Here is a 27,168-nt window from a genome sequence, read left to right as displayed (position 1 = left end):
TGATGGAGAAATGACAGCCGAAGTAGATACAGTTTCCCTCTATGCCAGTCCTTTCACCGAGCTAAAGAATATGGCTGTGGTGAAATAAAACTCCCACTGAGAAGCTGTTTCAGATTGAAAAACATTGGGCCTACCAGAGGATTTGATTCTGAGGGCTCACTTTTCTCCCCAGCTCAAGAGCCCCATAGCAGCTGCAAAGTTAGCGCTATCATGAACTCTCTTGATGTAGAAGCCAGGGCACACCAGAGAATTCTCTGGTGGGACCGTCCAACCCTGCCGAGAAGCAGTCCTGGCTAAGAAAAGTGTGTGGGAAGGTTCCCCGACACTCTATGGCTGCTTTTTTACTGAGGTGGAAACCCATGCAAACACGGGGAGAACATGCAAAATCCTTGCAGATGTTGTCCTTGTTGGGATTTGAACCCAGGATCCCAGCACTGCAAGGCTTCAGTGCTAACCACTGATCTAATGTGCTGCCGTTCACCCTCTGATATCTAACAAGTTGGAGAAACTTGCACCTACTGCCACTCTATCTTCAGCTCCATTGTGAGAAACTAATGTATTTGGGCAGCCACTCAGTCTACCAAATAAAATTCCTGAGAAGGAAATTGGGGATGGCTTTGCTACTGGTACTGGGGGCAGTGCTAATACCATGGCGTCGTACCATAGTTTACTGGAACTATTCCAGGCTAGTAGGAGGCAAGCAGAATCCCACAGAAAAGTACCAGCAGAAATGTTCAAGGACCCGCGCTTGTAGAAGGCGGAGACAACACCGGGAGAAATAGTGGCAGCTAGGGACCTCCGGCATGAGGTTGTGAAAAGCTTCCGCCTCCACGAGCCTAAAAAGCCACATATCAAGTGAAAGCAGCTTTAGAGGACTTCCTGGGAGAAATGACAGCTGAAGTAGATATGGTTTCCCAAGTCCTTTCACCAAGCTAACAAAATGTGGCTGTGGTGAAATACAACTCTCAGCAAAAAAAGCTGTGGACTGGCTCCATACTGTCCCTGGCCACATTCACTTGACCATGTGTATTTGACCAAGTGTTTGTGGGTAGGCGGTATTTGCCAGTAAGTTCACTGGGGAGGGTACAGGTAATGTTATGGGACCCATGCTTGTGGAAGGCGGAGACGACACTGGGACAAATAGTGGCGGCTGGTGACCGAATATGGATACCCGGTCGCCGCCATAAGATTGTGGTCAGCTTCCCCCTCCACTAGCCTAAAAGGCCACATTTCAAGTGCAAGTGTAGCGCCCCGAGGGTTCGGCCGCTACAGGGGTATTGCACCTCAGACCAGAGGTGTGATTTTCCACTCCCAGGTAAGGATGGAGTATGGACCAGGGCTCAGTTAGCTGCATACAGCACACACACCCCATTTCCGAGGGACAGCTCAACGGTGCTCCCACTAGACAGAAGTGCCGGCACGACAGACTATGTCCCTGTCTGGAGTGGGGAGGGGGGTGGAACACCCAGTGCTGTAGGGGCAGATAGGGGTTGGTTCCTGAGCATAGGAAGGAGCCCATTGGTTGCTGGTCACCTGGGCTCATGGTCAGAGGGAGTTATAAAAGGTGGACACCATCTTAGATCTAGGTTCGTTCAGTCAGAGGAGAAGACAAGAAGTAGAGGCTCTGTAGGAGCTTTACTCCAGGAGGGCCTAGTGAGAGGCCGAGGAGGAGGTGAAGGGGAGCTGAGATTTTGGCTCATCTCAGCTCCAAGAGAACGGAACAGAAAGGAACAGGAAGGAACGGAAAGGGAGAAGAAGAGACAGAGAAACAGAAGGGCTCAGGAACAAGAAGGTGGAAGGGACCCTAAGAACCCACGAGAATCCAGGGTGAAGGGTCAGGCAGATTAAGGGTACTGGATCCCAAGTTGGTGGAGGAGAAACTACCCTCAGCCAAAGACCGGTCGTCGTGATCATCTATTGGTGCGACACTTCATCAAACCTGCTAGGAAGGCACCATATAGGACAGCGGAGGACGGGGCCCACGTTTAACCGCACAAGTCCGCGGCAGCTGGACAAAAGTGGGTCACTGGTGAGGCAGGCCAGAGAAAGGATTAAAGGGGGTCCTGTGCCATGCTCCTGAACTGCCTGGGAGTTGACCCAGCCCCACACCTGGTGGACGCAGCATGGCTCGGGTGGTCACTGCTGACAGAAGTGACCCGGAATAAATGAACTGTGAGTAAAGACCCTGGACTGTAACTTGTTGTCTGTGTGCTCCTTCGCGCCTCCAGCACTACCGGTACTGGGACTCTCACCACCATCACTCCCACCATCCACTACACTACCCTGGGGCCGCACTCTTCCCATGGGGAGACACACCATCCCAGCTGCATTCATCATCAGCCCCAGCGGACTGCCTTGCAGCGGCGGTTCCTAATAACCGCAATCCACGGGTGGCGTAGTCGGACATTATCTGAAGCACGTAGCAGACTACCATTGGTCTGACCACCCTGAGCCGCGGGACCGGGCCGCCACTACTACCCCCATCGTTCCCCTATCGCCCAGATCCGCGTGCCCCACGGCCCAGGGGGCGAGTCACAAGCAGCTGTCAAAAATTTGGCAGTACCTGCATGGGTTCAGTCACTGCTCTGAATATACAGAAAAGAGGCTGTAACCGCACCTCTTGCCCTGACTGACCAATGCAGAGCCCGTTTCAGTCAGTTCAGAGCCGCGGTTACAGCCGCCGCTCTTTATTCTCATCGCCATGACTGAATCGGCACAGCCCCCATGATTGAAACCGGGACTCTGTGAGGGAAATAAAGTTAATTTTCTCCTCTCAGCATTTGGCTAAGTGCTCACAGCGGGCAGGTTAGTAACACTATTAACCTGCAGTTAACACCTTACCTGCAGGTTAATAGCATTTTTTCTGGTGACAGGTTCCCTTTAACACATAAAAATCTGTAATTTCTTGAATGCATTTTATTCCAGTATGTGCCACACAGACCGCACACATGTACACACAGATGGTACAAATGACTGGGCAACACTTTCACGCGTACATGTGAAGGAGGCCATAGATGTGTTGTGAGGTTCTGCAGCAGCTGAGGAGTGTATTATAGGGTTTTGCAGCGAGCTGAAATGTATTATGAGGTTATTATGAGGTATATATGTAGATGTACACACACACGCATATACAAACACTCATGCACACACACATCATTATAGACTGAGGTTCTGCAGCAGCTGAGTTGTATTATGAGGTTCTGAAGCAGCCGTGGTATATCATGAGGTTCTGCTGCAGCTGAGGTGTATTATGATTTTCTGCAGCAGCTGAGGTGATTATTATTAGGTTCTGCAGCAGATGAGTTGTATAATGAAGTTTGGCAGCAGTTAAGGTGTGTATTTTGAGATTCTGCAGCAGCCGGGGAGTATTATGAGGTTCTGCAGCAGCCGGGGTGTATTATGAGGTTCTGCAGCAGCTGCCGTGTATATTACGAGGTTTTGCAGCAGCTGAAGTGTATTATGAGGTTATTATGAGGTATATATGTAGATATACAAACACATACTTACATTCTTGTGCACGCACATCACTATAGACTTTTCAATTCACAGCACTCATATGTCAGGGGTGATGTGGAGACATGTGAAGATCTATCACCACTGTGGATGTGATGTGGAGATATATAAAGCTCTATCACCACTGTGGATGTGATGTGGAGACATGTGATGCTCTATCACCACTGTGGATGTGATGTGGGGCCATGTGGCGCTCTATCACCACTGTGGATGTGATGTGGAGACATGTGATGCTCTATCACCACTGTGGATGTGATGTGGGGCCATGTGGCGCTCTATCACCACTGTGGATGTGATGTGGAGACATGTGATGCTCTATCACCACTGTGAATGTGATGTGGAGACATGTAAAGCTCTATCACCACTCTGGATGTGATGTGGAGACATTTGATTCTCTATCACCACTGTGGATGTGATGTGGGGCCATGTGGCGCTCTATCACTACTGTGGATGTGATGTGGGGACATGTAAAGCTTTAGCACCACTGTGGATGTGATGTGGAGACATGTAAAGCTCTATCACCACTGTGGATGTGATGTGGAGACATGTGATGCTCTATCACCACTGTGGATGTGATGTGGGGACATGTAAAGTTTTAGCACCACTGTGGATGTGATGTGGGGCCATGTGGCGCTCTATCACCACTGTGGATGTGATGTGGAGACATGTGACGCTCTATCACGACTGTGGATGTGATGTGGGGCCATGTGGCGCTCTATCACCACTGTGGATGTGATGTGGGGACATATAAAGCACTATCACCACTGTGGATGTGATGTGGAGACATGTGAAGCTCTATCACCACTGTGGATGTGGTGTGAGGACATGTGAAGCTCTATCTCTATGAAGGGAAGTTCAGGAGGAACGAAAAGCAGAAACAAAAAACTAAATTTATAGATGTGTTGTATATTACAATACAGCACAGATAAGGTTAATTATTTTCATGGTCGGACAACTTCTTTAAGCTCTACCTGCCAGGCCATTGAGGTTTGCACCTTAAAATTTTCAATATGGTACTCCTGGTCATAGATGGCTGGGCCTAAAAGAGACCCTGAGTTGTTAATATGGCAAATAACTGAATCATATGCAGAACATCAAAAACATGTCTAGTCATAACCAATAATGTACAAATTCAAGATCTGTAATGTACATCCTCTTTGATCATGATTATCATCAGTAATTAGAATGAATTGCATATATGTACATAAATCACTCAGGATCTCCATGATATACAGCCATATTGACTATAAATGTCAACATAAAAAATCAGTTGCATGTGTTCAGTATTCCAGATAAACCAGTCCTGGTTACATAATAAGCCAGATATATATATTTAACAGTTTTAATATAATTCTGCTTATAGCTTACGTTTAAAGTGCTAAGTGCAAGCATAATGCATACTTTTCATAAGAATTTCTCTTTCTAATGCACGTCTCGAAGCTCTATAGTCACTTGCATTCCATGCCAATGCATTTTCCCCTTCATTCTCTCCAAATAGGTTTACCAGGGAACAAGTTGAGGGCTAAAAACCCTGAGGTAAATGATCCTACTAATATCAGAGATATGCCATGTAGTCCTCTGCTTCCTTACCATTAATAAAGCTTCTTCTGGAGGCAAAGGAGGACAATTGTGACCTATGTTTGGTAGTACTACAATCTGGATGGCTAGTGCTGTTGCAGTTACTTTTGGCTCCCAAATTTTTAATGCCAGATGCTGTTTCTGTTTTTTTTTCCTTTACATTACCACATTCTTTGCCATTGCCACTTTTTTCTTTTGTTAAATATTTTTCTTTAGTGTAATTAACTTTTGTATTTTAACCATAATTTACCTATTCACATGGAGGACTGACCAAGAAATGCCTGGTACACACCCAAAAAATAAAAATTACATTTCAATAATAACATGAGTGAGTTAGGCGTAAGTGAGTTTACCACTGTTGGCATATATAGTCCACCAGTCTCATGTAATGGGGTGCCTGGCTCCACTGTTGATACACATCATCTGATATTTGCAATCCAAAATGCATGGAACATCCGGTGTTAAAAAAATTTAAATGCTTTATTTAATCCTTATAAAAAACATATGTCCCACAAAATCTCACATGGCAGACTAAATGTCAAGTCTGCCATATGAGATTTTGTGGGATTGTGAGAGGGGGATGTTTGGACATTGTTGCAGTATCGGACTCTGGCCACAAGAGGTCTCTGTTGCCTCTGAATGGGACTCTTTGGTGGACTTGATGGTGTTTTAGCCAGTGAAAGCAGGAAGTAGACAGAGGAGGGAAATTGTGGTGTTGAATTTTAAAGCTCTGTGTGTGCAGTGTGCTGGGAGCTAGAGCAGTACTTTGAGGAAAGGTGTATCTTTGCCTGTGATGCCTGCCAGAGAGGAAGAATCACTTTTGGGGGATGACTAGGGTTGGATGCTTAGTTGGATTCCCCCCAAGGTATCTGCTGTGAAGTGAAAGGCCTTCTTCTAGCCTGTCAGACAGAAACTGCGCTCCTGTGACAACCCCAGGATCCTCTCCTCGGTCTCCCAGCTAAGTGGCCAATCGGACGATCAGACAGCCTCTTCAGACATCAGTTAATGGCCGGTGATTACTGAGCTCAGGTCGCACCACAGGGATCCCTGTGGGAGTGTGCTCGCAGACTATAGAGAGAGAGTTTGGCACCAAACATAGATTCTCAGTTAGAGACATTGTTTGCTAATACGGCTGTGTGAACCTTAGCTAGATACTCCCCTCAGTGGGTGAGCTTGTATATAGATAGAATAACAGTATTGTAACCTTAGAGAATTGTTAAGTTTGTGAATCTCTGCGCTGCACCACTGCAGGGCCCGCCTCTTGTATCCATCTGATTACATCCTTGCTCTGGGTAACACTGAGTTACCACATTAGGTGGAACCACTGGTTAGGCAAATCTTAGGCAAATCTTAGGAAACCCAGTTTCTGTTCCTAGTAAAAAAGGTGGTTCTCTAACAAATTGTCTCTTAGTATCCTTTGTCCTCAGCCCACTGTATTCTGAGAGAGACCTCCCCAGTACACAGTCTACAGGACTGTGTTTTTTATATGGATTAAATAAAACATTTTTAATCTTTTAACACTGGGTGTGCCATGGATTTTTGAATTACAAATAAAATGAGTGAGCAAAGACTCATTCATTTGTGATACAAACAGACTTTGTGTGCCAGACAGTCATGGGGTTAAATTTCTAATTTTTTACTTCTCTTTGGTATCTTTTAACATAATTTCCCTCTTCCCAAAAAAGACTAACCAAGAAATGCCAGATAGAGTGGCAAGTTATTTTTAATAGTCCCATTTGATATGCTGTACTATGTGATATGAAAGTTGCACACCATTTTGGGATCCTGCGGTCATGTGAGCTTCCTCTGGATGATGTAACATTCTGCGAAGTGTAAAATCATTTAAGGTTTTTTTCTTCCCCATACAACACTTCCTTCCAAATCAGAACCCTCGTATCATCTGTTCACACACTCCCATGTGTGATTACCTATGTATTACATTGATGCTTGACCGTACAATACAAGCAATTGTTACCATCCACCCTTCATGTCTCCCCCATTTCCTCATAGATTGTAAGCTTGCGAGCAGGACACTCTCTCCTCCTGGTATCTGTTGATTTATGTTATTATTGTTATTCTGTAATGTCTTTTATTTTCTGTTACAAGTCCCCTCTAAGATGTAAAGTGCTGCTGAATATGTTGGCATTATAGAAATTTTAATTATTATTATAAGGTTAGTCTGGTGAAGTGAATCGCAGATTGTTTGAATTCTCTGAGTTGACACATATTCAATCCCCAATGAATCCATTTGCTTATCTACTGGTAGCATAGAGGCTTTTGAAAAGCAACATCGCTCTGAAAAACAACAATACTGCAAAATCTGCTCTCCAAAAGCCAAATAGCCCCCTCTCCCTAGCTTCTGAGCCCCGCAGTTTACCCAAATCTGACACGCTAATTTGGCAAACTGTAAATTTATTTAAAAAAAAATATTTCTAGCCATTTTCCGTAACATTTTCTTTTTTGATGCTATTGTGTAAGTGCTTGTTTTTTGTGAGGTGAGCTGAAGTTTTATTTGGTATTATTTTGGCATAGATATGATGATTTGGTTTCTTATTTCATCTTTTGCTGCATTGCGATGATCAAAAAACCTGCAATTTTCGTGTTTTTATTTACTTTTCTTTTTACGGCTTTTACCCATTGGGTTGATTAATTTTATATTTTCATAGAATTAACTTTTATAGAAGTAGCAATTACTATGTTTATGTAGTTTTTTTTTTATTTTTATTGTGGGAAAAGGGATACAACAGTATTAAATCACATAGTCGAAAAAAAGATCTCTTTTTAAATCTACCCACAGGTTGGCCTTCATAGGATGACCAAGATGGTGGTAAAAGGGGCCTTCAGCCCCCAACTGCCATTACAACCTGTCCTTCACAGCCCTGGGAACCACTGGAATTTGATGACCTTGCACATTGACAATCGCTCTATTTAAATGCAGCTGTCAGATATTGACAGCATCACTTAAGTAATAGGAGCACCCTACAGGTAGAAACTATCTATATATGACAGCTGGCATCTCCCTGGTTTGGCCCAGGCTCAGCGCTGACATAAGATGTAGTATTGCATCTTATATCAGAAAGGGGTTAAAAGAAGCTATTTAAATGGGTTGTCCACTTTCAGACAATATTTTGCCCCAGATTCGGTTTGTTAGAAAACAATAGCCTGCATTGTATTCTCCTTCCTCCACCTGTGAGTCTCTGCCGCAGCTCCCGATGGTTGGCATTGGTTTACGTTGCTGCCGTCACATTGACAGCACACAAGCCAATCAATGACTTCAGCAGCTCTGTTCACATACGTGGAATGCCCACCTTCAAAGCTGTTGAGCTCAGTAAAAGGCTGCCATGCTGTCAAAGTAACCTTAGCACTACAGCAAATGCAAGACACAGTGAGCAGGGGTGGAGAGTCACCAGTACACCCAGTAAAGATCAGTACAGGGCAGTTTGTTGCTTTTTTTAGCAACTTGGAGACTGGCCTAAATATCAATTGAAATGGGACAAATACTTTATCCTCTTATGGACATTGCCAATTGTGTCTTCTTTTTTACCACGCCTTTTTCCAAGGGCCATAACTTATTTTTGTTCTGCCCACATAGACATATGAGGACTTGTTCTTCTTTCGAATGACACAATTAATTTTACCACACAGTGTACTGGAAAATTGGAAAAAAATTCTAAGTGCAGTGAAAATGGATAAATTTCCCCCGCAATTTTGACATTGCTTTTTGGAATTGCTTTCATAGCTTACATTCTGAAGTAAAAATTTTGTGGCGGTAGGATTCTATTCACCAGTATGATTATGTCAATACCAAAATTGTCCAGGTTTTTAATATGCTCTGACTGGCCCGTGGCTCTTCTGACTGGAGCGTGAAAGCATGTATTTCTATGCAGCTGTCACGCTTGGGTCGGGGAAGCCGTAGGTCAGTCGAAGCATTGTCTTGTGATCCCTGTCTTAGTTATAGGGCCATCTGACTCTTCCCTTACTGTGTCTCTCCCAGCTGGAGCTGTTCTGCATCTCCATGCTAGCATCCTTCCCAACATGTAACCCAGCGAGCACCTACTCAGTGAGTAGCAAATGGCTTTCCATGTTGTGAGTGGATCTCACCATTGCACTTTGTTTATTTAGTTAGAATATCCGGGATTCCAAGTGTGTAACTTGCAAGCACAGCAGTATGCACCTGCAAATGCCTGATCAAGGATTGTACATGCATCATAAAATACACTGTATGGCATTGTCAACCATGGAGCTCATTTTACTAATGGAGATAGCCCAGAAACAAAATATATACAAATAAATACAGTCAGTGAACAGGCAGTGACAGTTAGTGCTACAGACACTGACAGAGAATGGCCCTTGATCATGTCTTGTGTCTGGGCCACCAATCTTTTTCAGTACATCATACCTGCCCCTTCACTGTTATAAATGCATATATATATATTACAAACATATGAATATACACATAACGCATACAGTACATATACACAATGACATTTTTGTGACGCACCTGTCCACACTCCATTCGTTCATAGCTGTAACAAGCATAATTTTTTTTTCATGAAAGCTTCACTATATGACGTCATAAATATGCTGTTTACCATTGTATGATATGCTACTATTATGGGGATAACAGATATCTTTGTTATTTACTGATTTCTGACCTTTATTTAAAAAAAGTGTAGTAAAAATGTGATTATTATATTTCTTTATTTTGAAGTTATTTTGTCGGACATATTACTATATTACTGGTATATAAAGATGTACGATTTCTTCCCCAACATCCTGGGTCAGAGAATCTACACAGGAATACAGTGGAACAATCATAGCAGCATCTGAGGATCAATGAGACTCGTTCCGCCTCTCCCATGGGGCCCTGTGCAACTGAACGGGCTGCACAGGCGGTGTATCTGCCCCAGAATTAATACCCATGAATACTTGATTCTCAAGTCACACTTAAGACAAAACACACTTTGGAAAAAACACTCACAGGCTCACTCACTCATTTATTTAGACACTGTTAAAGATGCTAGATTTTCCTTAGCTGCTATACAGCCTACAACCCACTGCTCTGTTTGTCCCAAATTTACAATATTCTGAGATGCACCCATAAGTCATAACTTTCGCTAAATACCTATATAAATCCTTTAAACGGGGTATTTTCCAAAATTCGGTCACTTGTGGAGATTTTTGCTGTTTTGTCACTTCAGGTGCTCTGTAAATGCAATCTGGTGTCTACAAACTATACCAAGCGAAATAGCATTACAAAAGTCAGATATCGCTGCTTCTCTTCGGATTCATACCTTCTGCCTAAACAGTAGCTCCCAATGACATATTGCTGAATTTGAAGAAATTTATATAGCAAACACTGGCATCCATTTTCTCCTAGTATTCCGGTTAATAATGGAAAATTTAGGTTTAAAACTGGAATAAACATAATTTTTAAATTTCTTTTCCCAATAAAAATTTGTAAAACACGAGTGAGTTCAAAATGAACACTGCACACCTAGATTAATTTTTTAATACAGTTAAGTTATCAAAATGGGTAACATTTTAGGGATTTGTGATGTTTGGCACCACAGCATCTATGCAAATGTGTCATGACAACTGGAAAGTACAGTATTCCCGCCAAAATTGAACTGCTAAAGTCAAATAGCGCATCCTTCCCATCAAGCCCTGCCGTGTGCCCAAACAAAAGTTTCTGACCCCATATGGGGTATTGCCATGTATGGATGAAGTTGCACAAAATGTTCTGGAGGCCATTTTTTCCTATTACCCTTTGTGAAAATGGAAAATGTATGGCTAATGTGATATTTTAGTGGAAAAATTTAATTTTTGTTTTTCACATCCCAATTTCATGAATTTCTATTCAGGATGTGTGGTTTCAAATGATCACATTAATCTACATTAATTCCTTAAAGAGAACCTGTCAGCACGACTTTGTAATGTAAAGTAAAGACATGGCTGTAAGGGAGTTGAAATACTGTCTATATTGAAGAAATACGCTTTCTGGTTCTTCTTTAATCACCATTGGAAGATTTCTGCTAGTTAGACTTTGGTGCACAGGGGCTGAGTTTTTCTCTGTCGGTCTGTGAATCCCCGGACCATCCGCCTGCTCCGAGCTTTGAGTGACAGGTCACTGCTGAGATTACAGAGGAGGCAGGTCATTCACAGACCGGAGGCAGGCATAGGGGTCAGGAATCACAAACAAGCAGAAAAAGACTCAACCCCTGTGCACCGAAGTCTAATTAGCAAACATCCTCAAATGGTGAATAAAGAAGAATCACAGAGCAGATTGCTCCACCAATGATATCAATATAATCAGCATTTCAGCTTCATTACAGCCATGTCTTTACTTTACATTACAAAATAGTGCTTACAGGTTCCCTTTAAATAGTATAATATGCAAAATAGGGTAACTTGTTCAGGTGGGAGGGCTCTTTTGTTTTGTCACCTTAATAGCTTTGCAAATACAATCTATTTCACCCCAATTGGTGCTTCAAAAGTCAAGTGCTCATTCCCTTAGAAGCCAAGCCATACCCGAACAATCGTTTCAACCAATTATATGGTATTGTCCTGTTTGAAAAAAAAATTGTAGGATATTTTGGGGAAAGTTGTCTCCTATTACAACTTGTAAAAAAAATGAGACTAAAACAATATTTAAATGAAGAAAGTGTAATTTATTTTTTATTTTTCATTCTTCTGTTTGTTAATTCTTATGAAGCACCCAAAGGAATAGAAAAAACTTGCTGAATATGTTTTTGAATTCTTTGGTGGAGCTTTTTAAACTACCTGTTTGGAAACTTTTTGACACGTAAGTCCTTCAAAAAACACTTTAAAAGTGAATTGGTTCTTACTAAGTAGGTTTTGTAAATTTGTTGCTAAACTTTTAAGCCCTTTAGTATCCTGACAAAATAAAAGGTAAAAGGACATTTGTAAAATGATGGTCGTGTATAGCAGGTATATAGTAACTGCTACATATTAACTGTTTTATGTGGTATGATTGGTCTCATCTGATTCTAAAGCATAAAAAGTACAATTTTGAAAATTGCTAACTTTTAAAAATGTTTAGCAAACTTCAGATATTTTTTGTAGGTGACCCAAGTCATAATGACCTAAATTCAGCTGTCATATAAAGTATATCTTATGAAAAAGCAATCTCAGAATCCCTGGATATGCAGAAATATTAGACGTTATTATCACAGCAAGACATGACATATTTGAAAACTCTGGCCTGGTCAGAAAGCCCAAAACTGGCTGCATTTGTGAGCATCTTAACGTATAAACAAGCACTAAATTTATTAAACAGCCTGAGCTGATATTAAAAAAAACATACCATATTTCAAAAATGACTTGTCGATTTTTGCACGGTCTAAAAAGATTATTTTGGTAAATCTGCCTAATTATACAATATGTACACAACTGCAGAATATATATGTTTAACGAATTACAATATATAAATAAAATACATTATAAAAATTATGTGAAATAGTAACCACATAATTGTTCATTATATTTTTCTATAAGTAACTGTCATAACATTTCAAAATTACTCTAGAACATTTTTTGTGGCTAATTAGTGTCGTTGGTTGTAAAATTTTTATCATAAAAATTCATTCATACTGCAGATTTCACCTCCTAAAACTTCCATTTGTTTTATTTATTTCTACATTACTATTTGTCTGACACTAACCCTGCAAAATTTGAAAGATTATGTAGACTAATTTTTTATAACCTCTTTGCTTGATGCTACAATACCTCCTTACACATCAGATAACATAGATTAAGAAATGACTGAGGTTTAAATAAAAAGGCAAAATTAATAAGACATAAGGTATTCATCTCTGTTGAGGAGACAATGCAGGAGCAGATGCTAGACATGACTCAAGGAAGAGGAATGAAGCTGGGGATCACTTTGTCAAATTCCAAAATAAGAATCCCCAACATGTTCTCCCCCCAGCCGAAGTTTTACACCTGTGCATTCCGAAATGGAGAGCATTGAAACCCGATTGACTAAACCCTCTGTTATCAAAAATGGAACGGATTAATTTTCTCAAAAAAATTCCAGTCACAGATTGTTGGTGTTAATAACCTACTCCTCATTGCCAAAGTCAGGGTCAGACTATGCAAGATCAAGCATCAAACCATGGAGAGGAAGTTTGAGGTCAGTAAGATCCCTGTACAATATGCAATTGAATTGATTACCAGCTTCAGGTAAGGACATGTGTGACGCTCGCAGCCCTAACCCTGGGAAGATGGGGAGTTACTCGGAGCCGGGTCCTGTGTTTTGGTGGGGTGCAGCCATGGCCTGTACCCGCTCCATGCCCAGGGCCATCACATTAAAAAGGGTGGTACGGGCTATCAGGGTTGAGTGGTTGCTATCGACTACGCCACCTGTGGTACCTGGTGAAGGCCACCAGCTCTGCTACAGTCCTCTGAGGCGGGATTTTGTGGCAGCGGACGTTGATACTACTCCCCACAGGCGGAGCAGGGCCTCAGGACAGAGACAAGGATGGAGGGGGTTGTAGTGTAGGACGTCTGGTGCTACATGGTGCGGTGCAGTGCAGAAATAAAGAGTCCGGAGGCCATAGGGGTTGACTTCCAGGGTTTTTACTCACGGTGGAGAGTACAGCTGCAAGACTTCTCCCTGCTCCTCGTGGAGTTCTGCGGTCACCAGGAACGGGGGTCCTACAACGTCCGAGTAACTGAAGTGCTCAATCAGGACCCCACACCAGAGTGTTCCTAGACTTCAGACCGGGTCCTTTCCTGTCTGTGTGTGTTTAGATAGGCCGGGTCTCCCTCTGGACTTCGCTCAGAAAAAGGGTACGGGTGGCAGCTCCGCTCCTTCCGTTTCCTCTGGGCCTACCGGGCTTCCTTGACCAGGACATAGAGTAGCAAAGTCAGGTGTCGGGGGCCGGTACCCCTCTTGCAGCCGGAATCCCTCTGACTAGGCCAGAATAGCGAGGGCAGGTGGCGTATACCGCTCCGTCTGCATCCCCCTGGGATCCTTTTGAGGTGGAGCTACATTCCTAAGCTCTGGGCCTTCTTGGTCATGGTCCTTGACCGGGTTGAGACATACGTTAACTCCAACCTGCCCCTCGACCCAAGGCCAGGGTATGAGGGCCGTGTCCCCATGCGCTGCAGGTTCACCCAGAAGCCACGTTCAGGGAGGGAGATCACAATCAAAGAACCATGAGCCAAGATGGCTGTTTATTAAATATGAAATATTAAGTGTAACTAGATGTGCGTCCTCCACCCTCACCTACTACATGGTTCCCCCCTATTTTGTGGCTCACCAGTCTCCCATTTTCCCAGTAGGGGTGGCACTCTAATGCCTACTAGCCCCCTCTGGTGGGAGAAGTGTGGTGTTGGATGTGGAGGTGGGGTCCTGACCATTGCACCGTTCTTACCTCAAAGGAGGAGCACCACACCCCATTGAAGAGGTGCAGCATCCCTGTGGCGGTCGAAACCTCAGGGGTGCCACATTCCCCCCTGGTGAAACACAGCACGTCCACGGGCTGCAAAGAGAGTAAATCTTGGTACAGTCTTTTTTTTTTTTTTTTTTATATTTTCATAACAGTAAACAATCTTCCCATTATGGGAGGCACTTCTCCTTTAACGTTACTAACAGAACATAATATAAAAGTACAAAAGCATAAAAGTATAAAAGTATAAAACCATCCAGAGACATTTTTGCATAGACAGACGGGTTAGAGTGCAAGGACGAAGAGTCAGTTCAGAAGCATGAGGGACCTGTCCCAAACCCCCAATGTAGGCCCTGGGGTGGCTGCAGGGCATGAAGATCCCGAGTTGGATCTCCAGGAGAGCCACTCCAGACAGATTTTTCTTCTGAGGTCTGAGGTAGAAATAGCCGTGGTTTTACATAAAACCAATAAGGAGCACCTAAAGAGATGCAAACTATATACAATTAAAGAGTCTGTCTATGGCAAGTCCGCAGGGACAAATGTCTCTAGAAACCGGGGAAAAACATGGTCAACATAAACATAACATTGTAACTTTACACAGGTTACTGCCGCCGGGGCTGCTTAATTCTCGGGTCCCCACCGGGGAAAAGGCTCATTGCTACCGACGGAGGCTGACCGGTCCCCCATGGCCGAGCGTGAGGGGGCATCGCTCCCGGACACCTTGTGGACATCTAGGGTGTATCACCCCCGCACCCCGTGGTGGCGGGTGTACGTGACTATGTCACACGGGAAGAGGTTCCGGCAAGGGTGTCCCTTTTTCAGCTGCGGCTCAACGTCCCGCCGGCTGATGAAGACGTCGTGCTCATGCTGGGAACTCCGGATGAATCCCCATCCTGCCTCATGGTGGAAGCGGACAACTTGCCCCTCCACGCGGGGGCTTGGACGGGTTGCCTCCTCCAGTCGGGCCCGGGACTTTGCAGCCTTGGCGCGCACCTCGTGGCGCTCGCAGCGAACTTCCCTCTGGCGTTGCTCCTATCCGAGCTGGAGGATCTGCTGACGGCACAGCTCGCTCTCCTACGCGTTTCTGCCCGGGTCTCCCGGGGGAAGCCCATCAGGCCCCCCCCCTGGTTATCCCAGGCCCACTCTTCAGCCACCGGCCAGGTGACTGTCGGTGCGGGCAGCGGTGACAGTAGGGGCTGCTGCAGGTCCTCTAGAAGTGCGGACCAGTCCGGGTTGGGGTCGGTGGATACCCCAGCAGACTCAGGTTCCTCCGAGTCAGGAGTTGGGAGGCAGTGCAGGTCCCTGCACATAGCAGAGGCTTCCAGCTCCGGGGCAAAGACCTGCTCCCAGGTGACCACGCCGGGCAGCAGGTACTCGGTCATGAGGTCCAGGAGGGGCACGGTGGGCTCAGCAGCCGGGACAGGGGTATCACACTCACCCGCTCCTGGGTTGCACGCAACCTCTGTTGCGGCCTCCTCCTGAGCTGCTGCTCCTTGGTGGCGGGTCCGGATGCGTAGCAGCATTTCCTCCCGCCACGCAGTGGATGCCGCTTGCTGGGCCTCATCTACTCTCCGGGTGAGGTCCGGGGATTCCTGGCGGAGAAACTCCATATCTCCCGCTGTCAGGGTAATGCCTCTTTGCTCACTGACGGTAGAAGAACCGGGGCCGGGTTTGGAAGGCTCCGATTGACTCGCCACAGCAGCGTCCATGTCCGCTCCTGAGGATTGCCAGTCTCCAACTGCTATGGCCGCACTTTGCTGTTTTTCCATTCCCTCCTCTTATTGGGGCGGCTCCAGGGTGATGGGCTGACAGGCACACCTTCGTACATCTCATCCTTTTTGACGGACATTACCCCGCGGACAGTCTCTGATGGAAGGGGCAGTCTGCTCTTTTGGCGCCATAGGGGAGCCAGGCCCACGATAGGAGGTGCTAGGAGACAGTCTTTATGATGCACTATGGCGTCCGTTCTTCTTGGGCGGGCGCCATTTTAAGTATAAACGACAGTCTAAGGTGTAAGGCGCACAGTACCCGGTAGCAATGGGCAATTTCCTTCCGTTGCTGTGGGCACGCGATCCTGCTGACTACGCCAAGTATGTGACGCTCGCAGCCCTAACCCTGGGAAGATGGGGGGTTACTCGGAGCCGAGTCCTGTGATTTGGTGGGGTGCAGCCGTGGCCTGGACCTGCTCCGTGCCCAGGGCCGTAACATTAAAAAGGGTGGTGCGGGCTATCAGGGTTGAGTGGTTGCTATCGACTACGCCACCTGTGGTACCTGGTGAAGGCCACCAGCGCTGCTACAGTCCTCTGAGGCGGGATGTTGTGGCAGCCGACGTTGATACTACTCCCCACAGGTGGAGCAGGGCCTCAGGGCAGAGACAAGGATGGAGGGGGTTGTAGTGTAGGAGGTCTGGCGCTACGTCGTGCTGTGCAGTGTAGAAATAAAGAGTCTGGAGGCCATAGGGGTTGACTTCCAGGGTTTTTACTCACAGTGGAGAGTACAGCTGCAAGGCTTCTCCCTACTCCTTGCGGATTTCTGCGGTCACCAGGAACGGGGGTCCTACAACCACCGAGTAACTCAAGTGCTCAATCGGGACCCCGCACCAGAGTGTTCCTAGACTTCAGACCGGGTCCTTTCCTGTCTGTGTGTGTGTAGATAGGCTGGGTCTCCCTCTGGACTTCGCTCAGAAAAAGGGTACGGGTGGCAGCTCCGCTCCTTCCGTTACCCGGTGGGATCCTCTGGGCCTACCGGGCTTCCCTGACCAGGACGTAGAGTAGCAAAGTCAGGTGTTGGGGGCCAGTGCCCCTCTTGCAGCCGGAATCCCTCTGACTAGGAGATGGGAATACCCCTTTAAAGAAGCAAACTCTTCAAAAAATGTTATCCTCTTAATATAATGCAGTCATTATTTTATATGGCATTATGTACTTACAATTTCTAATTTTGCCTTTCTACAAAGTTAATTCCTGACTTTTCTATTAGGTCTATGACATCAGGGGATTAAAAACAGACTAGCTGAATACTTCTAAACTCAATGTAGAAACAGGAAGTCACTTTTCCCTGCATGAGTCATCACTGCAAAAGTCCCTAGCGGGAGGAGGAGCAGAGGAGCTGGGTCAGGAGTTGAAGAGGGGGATGACTCATGCAGGACAAATAGACTTCCTGTTTCTACATAAAGCAGAAAAAAAGACAAAAGAGAAAAATTAACTAGGTATAAAGGCAAATTGAGCAATTGTAAGTACACAGTGCTATATAATATGATGATAGCAATAAATTAAGAGATCAAAAACTTTGATGGGAGTGCTTCTTTAATGCTTATTTCCAAAGAAAGCCAGGTAAAACAAGAACATCTTCATGAATGGCTGATGCATGAATCTAAAAGAATCTTACATGAAGGGTCACACAAGGGAATTGTAACATACCTGGCGGCGTCCTTGCATGGTGGTCCATCTCCCACTGTGCAAGAGCGCGCACTTGATCTCCAGTCCAGAATGTCTCTCTGGCTTCCCTCCATGCTGTCTGTTTGTTTCTGTGTCTGCTGCTTAAGGGCGGCGCCCGATCACTTCCTGCTTTTTGTACCTGCTGTGGGTCACACTCCTTGTGCGTCCTCAGCCTATTGCTGTCTGTCACCTGGTATATAGCTCAGCTGCTCCCATCTATCCCTGCCTGAGCATAGTGTTTCATTCAGTGTGTGCTTGCACTCTGAAGGTGCCAGGTCCCGTTCTGTGTTCTCTTGTCTGCCTATCCTGGAGGCTGTATTTCCAGGCCTGTCTGAACACGCTCCTAGCCTGTTCCTCTCGCCTTCTAGGGGCCGATTACCTAGACCCGCTCCTGTATCTTGTCTGTCCTGTCAGAACACGCTCCTTGCCTGTTCGTCCCGCCTCTCTGGGGGCCGTATTCCCAGACCCGCTCCTGTATCCCGCTGCAGTGTCGGTCTCCTCCGTACACTCAGTTCCAGTCTCAACTCTCTCCTATCCTTTACCTGTTTTGCCTCTATCTCCGTTCCCTTCCTTTTTCTGCAGAGTCTGAACTCGTACCTAACTCCTGCTTGTTGTCTCTGTACTCCCATTTGTGAGTTTGTGGTCCACTCGCTACTTCACTGCAAGTACCCTGTGGGTATCTGGCTCTGCCTTTCTCTTCCTGTCTGTTCCGTGTGAACAGAGCCCTGTCCCCCCTGCTCTGGCTCTTTTGCTCACCGCTCCGGCGGTTCTAGCCTGCTCTGACTCCTTTGCTCACCGCTCTGGCGGTTCTAGCCTGCTCTGACTCCTTTGCTCACCGCTCCGGCGGTTCTAGCCTGCTCTGACTCCTATGCTCACCGCTCCGGCGGTTCTAGCCTGCTCTGACTCCTTTGCTCACCGCTCCGGCGGTTCTAGCCTGCTCTGGCTCCTTTGCTCACCGCTCCGGCGGTTCTAGCCTGCTCTGGCTCCTTTGCTCACCGCTCCGGCGGTTCTAGCCTGCTCTGGCTCCTTTTGCTCGCTGCTCCGGCAGCCTTGCTCCGCTCTGACCCTTTTGCTCACTGCTCCGGCAGCCTTGCTCCGCTCTGACCCTTTTGCTCACTGCTCCGGCAGTCTCGCTCAGCTCTGACCCTTTGCTCACCGCTCCTGGCGGCCTTGTCCTGCTCTACTCTTGCTCACCGCTCCAGGCGGCCTCGTCCTGCCCTGCTCTCGCTCACCTCTCTGGGCGGCCTCACTCTGCTGTGTTTGTCCGCCACATCTGTGGTTCTGTTCCTGAGTCCCAGTGTGTACTGGGTCCTATCCCGCCAGTGTCCCTACCTGCTAGTGCCTCCCTGTCTGCACTCTAGCTGTGCTTGCCTGTACCCCTCTGCCTGTATTGTTCCTGAGTCCCAGTGTGTACTGCGTCCTATCCCGCCTGTGTTCCTACCTGCTAGTGCCTCCCTGTCTGCACTCTAGCTGTGCTTGCCTGTACCCCCCTGCCTGCATACCCGCCTGCCTGCATCCCAGTTGAGCCTGCCTATACCCACCAGTCTGTGTGCCAGCCTCCCAGTCTGTTCCTGTATTCCCCTGTTTGGGTCAACAGCCGTGTCCGGGGTCTGTCCTGGAGTAGCACCTGGTCCCTCTGCTCGGTTCCTCCTTGGTGCACTGCCGTCGTATGCCGTCGTGCGACCCTGGTCGGATCGGGTGAATACCTAGTTACGCCCCTCCAGGCATTCACTCTCCGGCACGGTCCAGTGGAATCACTACAATCACACGCACACGCCGCTCAGCCCGGGCGTGTGCATAACAGGAATTATTTGCTTTGGTGAAACAAGTAAAGAATTATTTTTTACCACACCAAGCAGCTATCAAAGACTGTGATGGAAATAAAATTATTAACCTGCAGGATATCAAGCAGAGATGAAAAGAATACACAAAGAAGATATATGCTAGTGCCTGCACTGACCAATATGAGGAGTGCGGGGGGCAAAAGGAACCAAAACCAGATGTAGTTGAAAGTTAAGTGGAATGGTCACTGAGGCAAATACAAAACAACTGATCAGTTGGCATTGACCTGAGAGAACTATTCCAAACTATCATGAGGATCTGCACATGGCCAATAGCACTGGAGAAGATCACTTTTCATTCCAATGCCAAAGAAAGATGAGGTCAGTGACTCTACCAATTATAGAACAATCACTTTCATCCCTCACTCCAGTAAGGTGCTTCTAAAGATCACCCAGAACTTATTGACACTCAAGCTGGATTCTGTATGGGCAAAGATACCCGTGATGCCATCCCAAGCCTGAGGTGTATCATGAAAAGATGATGGTGTACAAGAAGAAGCTCCACCTGTGTTTCATTGACTATGCCAAGGCTTTTGACTATGTTGAGCACAATTAGCTTTGGGAAGCACTGACTGTGGAAGGTGTGAAGGTGTTGATTACATTAATCAAGTCACTCTATGATGATCAAGAATCTACAGTGCAATCCAGGTATGGCGATACAGCATGGCTTAAGATCAAAAAGGGCACAAAACAAGGATGGATCCTCTCTCATTTTCTCTTCAACCTTTATGCAGAAGTAATTATGAGGAAGCTGGACTTGAATGGAAGAACCATCAGCAAACTGAGATATGGACATAATACAGCACTGCTGGCAGACAGTGAGAAGGACATGAATAAGCTAATTCCAAAGTTAAAAGGCACAAATCAAGAAGACCAAAATCATGGCAACCACCAATGAGAAAGTTCAAATAAAAATAAACAATGAAGAAATAGTAGATGTCAACAACTTAGTTTTCATTGTGTCCTTCATTAATTACAGTGGCGGCTTAACTAGAACTGGGGTCGCATGGTGAGCATGGACCAAATATCGAAGTGCAAAGGCTCAGTTAAAATAAAATAAAGATTGATCACTTCAATTGTGCTTCCACTTGTGACATATCACTTTGAGATGTATAAACTGAGAGTTCTCCCTTGAAAACAAGATCACCAGACAGAAAATGACCTATTTTGGACAATTGATGAGGCCAAATTTGCTAAAAAAAAGAAAAAATTTGCAGTGGTCAGTGGTAAAAGAAAAAAGAGGAGACCAAAGGCAAGCTTGTTGGATACCGTCAAGAATGAAATGGAAATGAGCATCAAACAATTGAAAGAAACCTTTGGAAACAGGGAAGCATGGAGAGAACTGTCCTACTGAGTATCGAAAGGTAAGATACAACTGAGTAAACACAATAAGAATCAGAAAATATAGTGATCCTGCTGAACAAAAAATGATAGGTTACAGTACAGTGAAAAAAAACATTTTGTTTTAAAGTCATATCCTAGGACACTCTTAAAGGTTGCAGTCACTTAAGAGAACAGCTGTCAGGCTATATGCACATTTTTTTTGAGGCTGTCAAAATTAACAAGTTTTCTAGTGAAAACTGCTCTAGGAAGCACTTCTTTGGGGAATTTTTGGGAGGCATTTTTTTGCTTCCTGAAGCACTTTTTAAGATTTTTTCAGGTGTTTGTAGAGCCATTTTTTTTATAAAAAAAATGTTGTTTTACAATAGAAATGAATAAGAAGAGTCCTTTTTAGCAACATATTGATCTTTCTTGGAACATTGAGATTTCTTATATTTCATAGACATAGCATCTGTAACCCCCAAAACCCTCAAATAATGCTAAGCACTTATAAAACGAAGGCTTAGGCCTTATTCAGATGTCTGAGAGTCATGTACATGTTCTAACCATGATTTTGACGAATAGAATCTAAGGAGATGTTTACATGTCTATGTTTTTTGTGGCCCAAGTGCATGAAAAAAATCATGGAGACATGTCTCTTTTTTATTGGCGTCACAGATAAAAATCATCCATGCCAGTCTATAGGTCCATGAAAATCACAAACAGCAATGTCCAGGCCATATGCAGTCCCTGACTAACATCACAAAGGATAGGAGAAACTTTGCAATTTATTCATTTACTTACCTAGTGACATGAAAATCACTGATGAAAGACTGATAGTGAAATTAAAACATTGACCAAACACTCCTGAAACTTAGATCTGTACCATTTTTTTGCATTTATGAAAAATCACAGATGTATGAATGAAGTCTTAGTATAACTGTATATTATTTAATGCATAATAGAAAACAATGGCAATTGTTTCATACAAACTAGTGTAGATTCAGACGTATTCTACATACTAAGAGAATTTAAAAATGATAAAATCTGAATACTCGAGGATTAAACACACATACCTGGCACAAAGCTCCCTTGGACTGCCTCTTTGTATGCCCACCACTCTTCATAAGTCTTAGCTGGCGTGAACTGTGCTAAGAATAAGCAAAGGCAATATTAAGATACATAAACACATAGTTAAAGTACAATCAAGAACAAGGCATTCAAAGCAGCATAACAATTGTGAACACACTGCAACATAGTAATATAGTAACATAGTTTTTAAGATTGAAGGAAGGCTAAGTCCATCTAGTCCAACCCATAGCCTAACTTGTTGATCCAGAGGAAGGCAAAAAAAAAACCATGTGGCAAACACTAAGCTCCACATTGGGGAAAAAATTCCTTCCCGACTCCATACGACAATCAGACTAGTTCCCTGGATCAACGCCCTATCAAGGAATCTAGTATTTATAACCTGTAATATTATACTTTTCAAGAAAGGCATCCATGGCCTTCTTAAATTTTAACAGTGAATCACTCATTACAACATCATGCGGCAGAGAGTTCCATAGTCTCACTGCTCTTACAGTAAAGAATCTCCGTCTATGATTATGATTAAACCTTCTTTCCTCCAGACGTAGAAGATGCCCCCTTGTCCCAGTCTCAGGCCTCAGAGTAAAAAGATCAGTAGAAAGGTCTTTGTACTGTCCCCTCATATACTTGTACATAGTAATAAGATCACCCCTAAGCCTTCTTTTTTTCATGGTTGCGCTCTTATTCTCGCATTATTGCCATGTTTGGCACGTTTGTTTGCTCTATGTTCATGCACAATAATGACCTCAACTTTTTTTTAATGAATCTACGCAATATAAATTATGAATAATTTGAACAAAAAAGATAATATCACAAGCTACGTATGTTTTATAGGTTCCCAACCATGTCATAGTTATTAAGTGAAAATTATACTAATTACAGATAATATTGAAAACATGACTTTTTTTTAAAAGGGAACCTGTCAGGAAGATTTTACTACTGAAACTAGAAGTATGGTTGTGTAGGTCCATGTAAAGTAAATTATTTAGTAGTAATCTAATTATAAATAAAGCTTTGAAGTTACATGCAAATTAGCCTTCAAGTGTATTGGGGGCATGTCGATGCAGGCGAATATTGTGAACTTCACAGCCAAACATTGTGTTATTCAACAGCCCAGAGGATACATGAATGAGTAATGGTGTGTAGCAGTTTGTTGATTTTGACAATTGCATTGGATTTGTCACAGTGTTGTAAACCTAGATTGCAAGAGGGGGTACAAAAAACAGGTTACCATATAATTATTTTTTCATAATAACATTTTGGAAGCTTTAGGTTTCAAGTTCCAGCGACCTGTGGAGCTCAAGCACCAGGGTTCCCATGTGGACCTGGCCAGGTGTGTCAGCAAGATTGAGGACTCAGTAGTCCTACTCTACTATGTACAGGTCATGAAGGGAAAACCTTCTACTATGTACAATAGCTAACCTTTAAAAAAAAAATGTCACCAAGTGTTCTCCAATCAATTTAACCCCTTTAACACCTTGGATCTATGAGTAAGCTGTCATGTTCCCCCAACAGCCGTGGGTGGAATCGCGATCCAACATGTCAACATGTTAAATGCCGCTGTCAATATCTGAGAGTGGCATTTAACATTGCCATGCCGGAAGCAGGTCACAAGTCCTGCCCATTAGCGCCTGTGTTTCATGACCCCAGATCTGCAGGAGACCCATGTAGTTGTCATTGCCGGGATGCTATGAATGCCGCCCAGTGGTCAGCGCTCAAAGCAGGTGAGCATCTTAGATACACATAGCGTGTTTTAGCAACACACTGTGTGTAGCACAGGCGATCAGACAATCGCAGCTTCTAGTCTCCCATGAAGACTATTGAAGGAGGTAAACATTTAAAAAGAATGTAAAAAAATATTAAAAAAAAAATAAAAAATATAAAAGTTCAAATCACCCCACTTTCACCCCATTCAAAATAAAACAATAAAAAAATCAAATATACACATATTTGGTAAAGTCGCCTTGAGAATTGCCTGATCTATCAATAAATAAAAAGAATTAATCAGTTTGGTAAACGGTGTAACGAGAAAATAAATCAAAACGCCAGAATTAATTTTTTTTGGTCACAGCAACATTGCAATAAAATGCAATAACGGGCGATAAAAACATCGGATCTACCCCATTTCACTGCACTTTTATTTTTTTCCCCATTTTCCATTACACAATATGGTAAAACCTGTAACATCCCTGGCGGCGTGTTGGCATGGCTTACCACCTCCCACCATGCAAGATCGCTATTTTACCTATCAGTCCAGGCTGCACACTTTGCTCCAGTACCTGCTGTGTGCATGTCTCTTGTCTGATTGCTTAGGGTGGCGGCGCGGTTACTGCCTGTTTCTTATAGTTACTGTGTGCACAGTCCTAATGCGTCCCCAGCCTATTGCTGTGAGTTACTGGATACTTAAACCCCCTCCACCCAGTAGGAGGTGCCTAAGCAACAGTTTCATTCAGTGTGTTCTGTGCAACTGAGTTGCCAGGTCCTGTCCTGTATCTTGTCTGTTTCCGCCACCCTGGGGGCTGTATACCCAGGCCTGTTACCTGTATCTGTGACTTCTAGTCTGTTCTGCCACCCTGGGGGCTGAGTTTCCAGGCTCGTTCTTTATCTTGTTCCTGGTTCAGTTCCTGTCTGAACAGTGTCCTAGCCCGTTACTTGTTTGTCTCTATGTCCGTATCTTCCCTTTTCCTGCAGTGTCTTAACCTGCACCTAACTCCAACTCATTGTCTCTGTACTTCTGTTTGTGAGTTTAGTGTCCACTCGCTACTTCATTGTAAGTACCTTGTGTGCATTTGCTCTGCTCAGCTTGTCTACTGCACCTGCGGGTTTTGCTCTGCTCTGCTTGTCTACCGCACCTGCGGGTTTTGCTCTGCTCTGCTTGTCTACCACACCTGCGGGTTTTGCTCAGCCCTGCTTGTCTACCGCACCTGCGGGTTTTTCTCTGCTCTGCTTTTCTACCGCACCTGCGGCTCTGTTCCTGTATTCCAGTCTGTACTGGTCCCTATGCTGCCTGCGTTCCTACCTGCCAGTACCCACCTGTCTGCATTCCAGCCGTGCCTGCCAATACCCACCTGTCTGTATGCCAGCCTAACCTGCCTGTTCCTGCATTCCCCGGTGTGGGTCAACAGCTGTGACCGGGGTCTGACCTGCAGTAGCACCTGGTCCCTCTGCTCGGTTCCTCTCTGGTTCACGGAGTCAACTGAGCCACCGTGTGACCTTGGTCGGACCGAGTTGATACTTAGTCATGCCCCTCCAGGCACTCCTCGGTTCATGGTCCAGTGGGATCGCTAATCATGCTCACGCCAGTCAGTCCGGTCGTGTGCGTAACAAAATCAATGGTGTCCTTCAAGAGTAAAACTTGTCTTGCAAAAAACAAACCCTCACACAGCCATATTGAGGAAAAATAAAAAAAGTTATGGCTATGGGAAGGCAGGGAGCAAAAAACAAAAAAGGAAAAACCCAAGGTTGGTTAAAAGCAGCATAATGCAGAGAAAGAGACCCTGATTCCAGCGAGTGTCTCTTACTTGCCTGCTTGCTGTTTTAATAAAATTACTATTTTTTCAGCAAGATATTATCACTAAAGGACTAGTAAACCTGCTGCCAAGTAGTCCTCCATATTCATATGCTCAGTATTACCCCACAATTACCAGTAATTGACACCTCTCTGTCTATGAACAGTGCACACATAATTCAGCCAGTCAGTGGTGTGGCCAGGGTTATACAGAGATCTGGTACATCTGCACCAGATAAAACAAGGATTTTAAATAAAAAGACTTCATCAAGAGGCCCAGTCAGTGATATATCATGGCATCGGGGTTTTCAGGGTTTTCGCCCCTACACCATGTTGCTTTCAGATGCTGTAGCAAAAACCATGTTACAGATTCCCTTTAGTTTAGTTATCCAATGACACACATCAGTCACACGTTTTGTTATTCAACATGAAATAAACATGCACCCCTGTGTCTTCTAGCTATTGCCATTGTGGTACCTTTTATGGCCAGACTTTGTACTCAATGCAGTCAATAAACGGCTTGAAGGACAACAACTTGAGAATGGTGAATATAGAAAAGTTTTAGTATGAGACTTCACTGTACTCAGTATTTTGGAGCAATTAATGTTGATATAACATGCATTGATGTGGTCCAATATCAGGGTTACCAACTTGACGTCTTTTGTTTTTTTTAACAGCTTATCAAAAAAACATGGACAGACAATATTTTTTACTGACACACTGAAAAACCATAAAGAATCATTATGCTTAGAAGTGATCCATGTCTACAGCCCATAATTCTGATATGAAGACATCAGCTTCATTCACTGTAAACTATAAATGATGATAATTACAGTCAGTTTCAAAAAAATCACGGATGCCTTACATTTTTTTTACTGACAAGGCAAAAAAGTTTTCTAATTTTAAGGACTGTCCTGGAATTCATGGATGGTTGGCAACTCAGTCCAGAATACTGTCATCTACACACTGAGTAATACAGTAAATGTTCCGTTCACAATCTTCCCAGGGGTTAGAGAGAAAAGGTTCAATTAACTTCATACTGAGGCCCCGATTCATCAACACCGACATTGTTTGCATCACTCATCATGAAGGCATGTTATGGAGTCAGAGGATTTTGACTCTTAATGAATTAGTAGTGTCTTAAAAGTGGCGTGCACCTCTGTATGCCTTGCCAGTCAGATAATTCCAGTCAGAGAGTAGAGTCAGTTTGAGAGTGTCACCACACCAGGTCTTTCCTCAGTCCTGCCCATTCTGGCTGAGCTGACCAAACTTGTTCGAAAAGTGACTTCTCAACGTGTTCATTTGTGGCATAAACACTGATGAATTGGGGCCTCTGTCTGTAATATTCTGCTTCGCGTCTCTGTCTAGCCACATGACTGTTTCCACGCTGCCTGACACTGGATACTTTGGTATCTTTCTTCTTGAGGCATTCTCTGCCTACTTTCAACACTTTTTGACTCTTCCACTGA

The 27,168-nt window shown here is 44.5% G+C and overlaps 1 protein-coding gene across 2 annotated transcripts in view; it reads right to left on the bottom strand.

Moving 5' to 3' along the window:
- CA11 (carbonic anhydrase 11) overlaps window positions 1-27,168 on the bottom strand; it is a 1,198,011-nt gene that overhangs the window by 865,915 nt on the left and 304,928 nt on the right. For both annotated transcript variants that reach the window (XM_073657763.1, XM_073657762.1), the window contains exon 2: window positions 22,179-22,253. In XM_073657763.1, coding sequence (XP_073513864.1) covers window positions 22,179-22,253 — 75 coding nt within the window. The remainder of the gene's footprint in view (window positions 1-22,178; window positions 22,254-27,168) is intronic.

Source organism: Phyllobates terribilis, unplaced genomic scaffold, assembly GCF_046119375.1.
Source record: "Phyllobates terribilis strain yellow unplaced genomic scaffold, ASM4611937v1 Scaffold_12__6_contigs__length_324123572, whole genome shotgun sequence".
Classification (NCBI taxonomy): domain Eukaryota; kingdom Metazoa; phylum Chordata; class Amphibia; order Anura; family Dendrobatidae; genus Phyllobates; species Phyllobates terribilis.
This window is presented reverse-complemented; position numbering and strand designations above follow the sequence as displayed.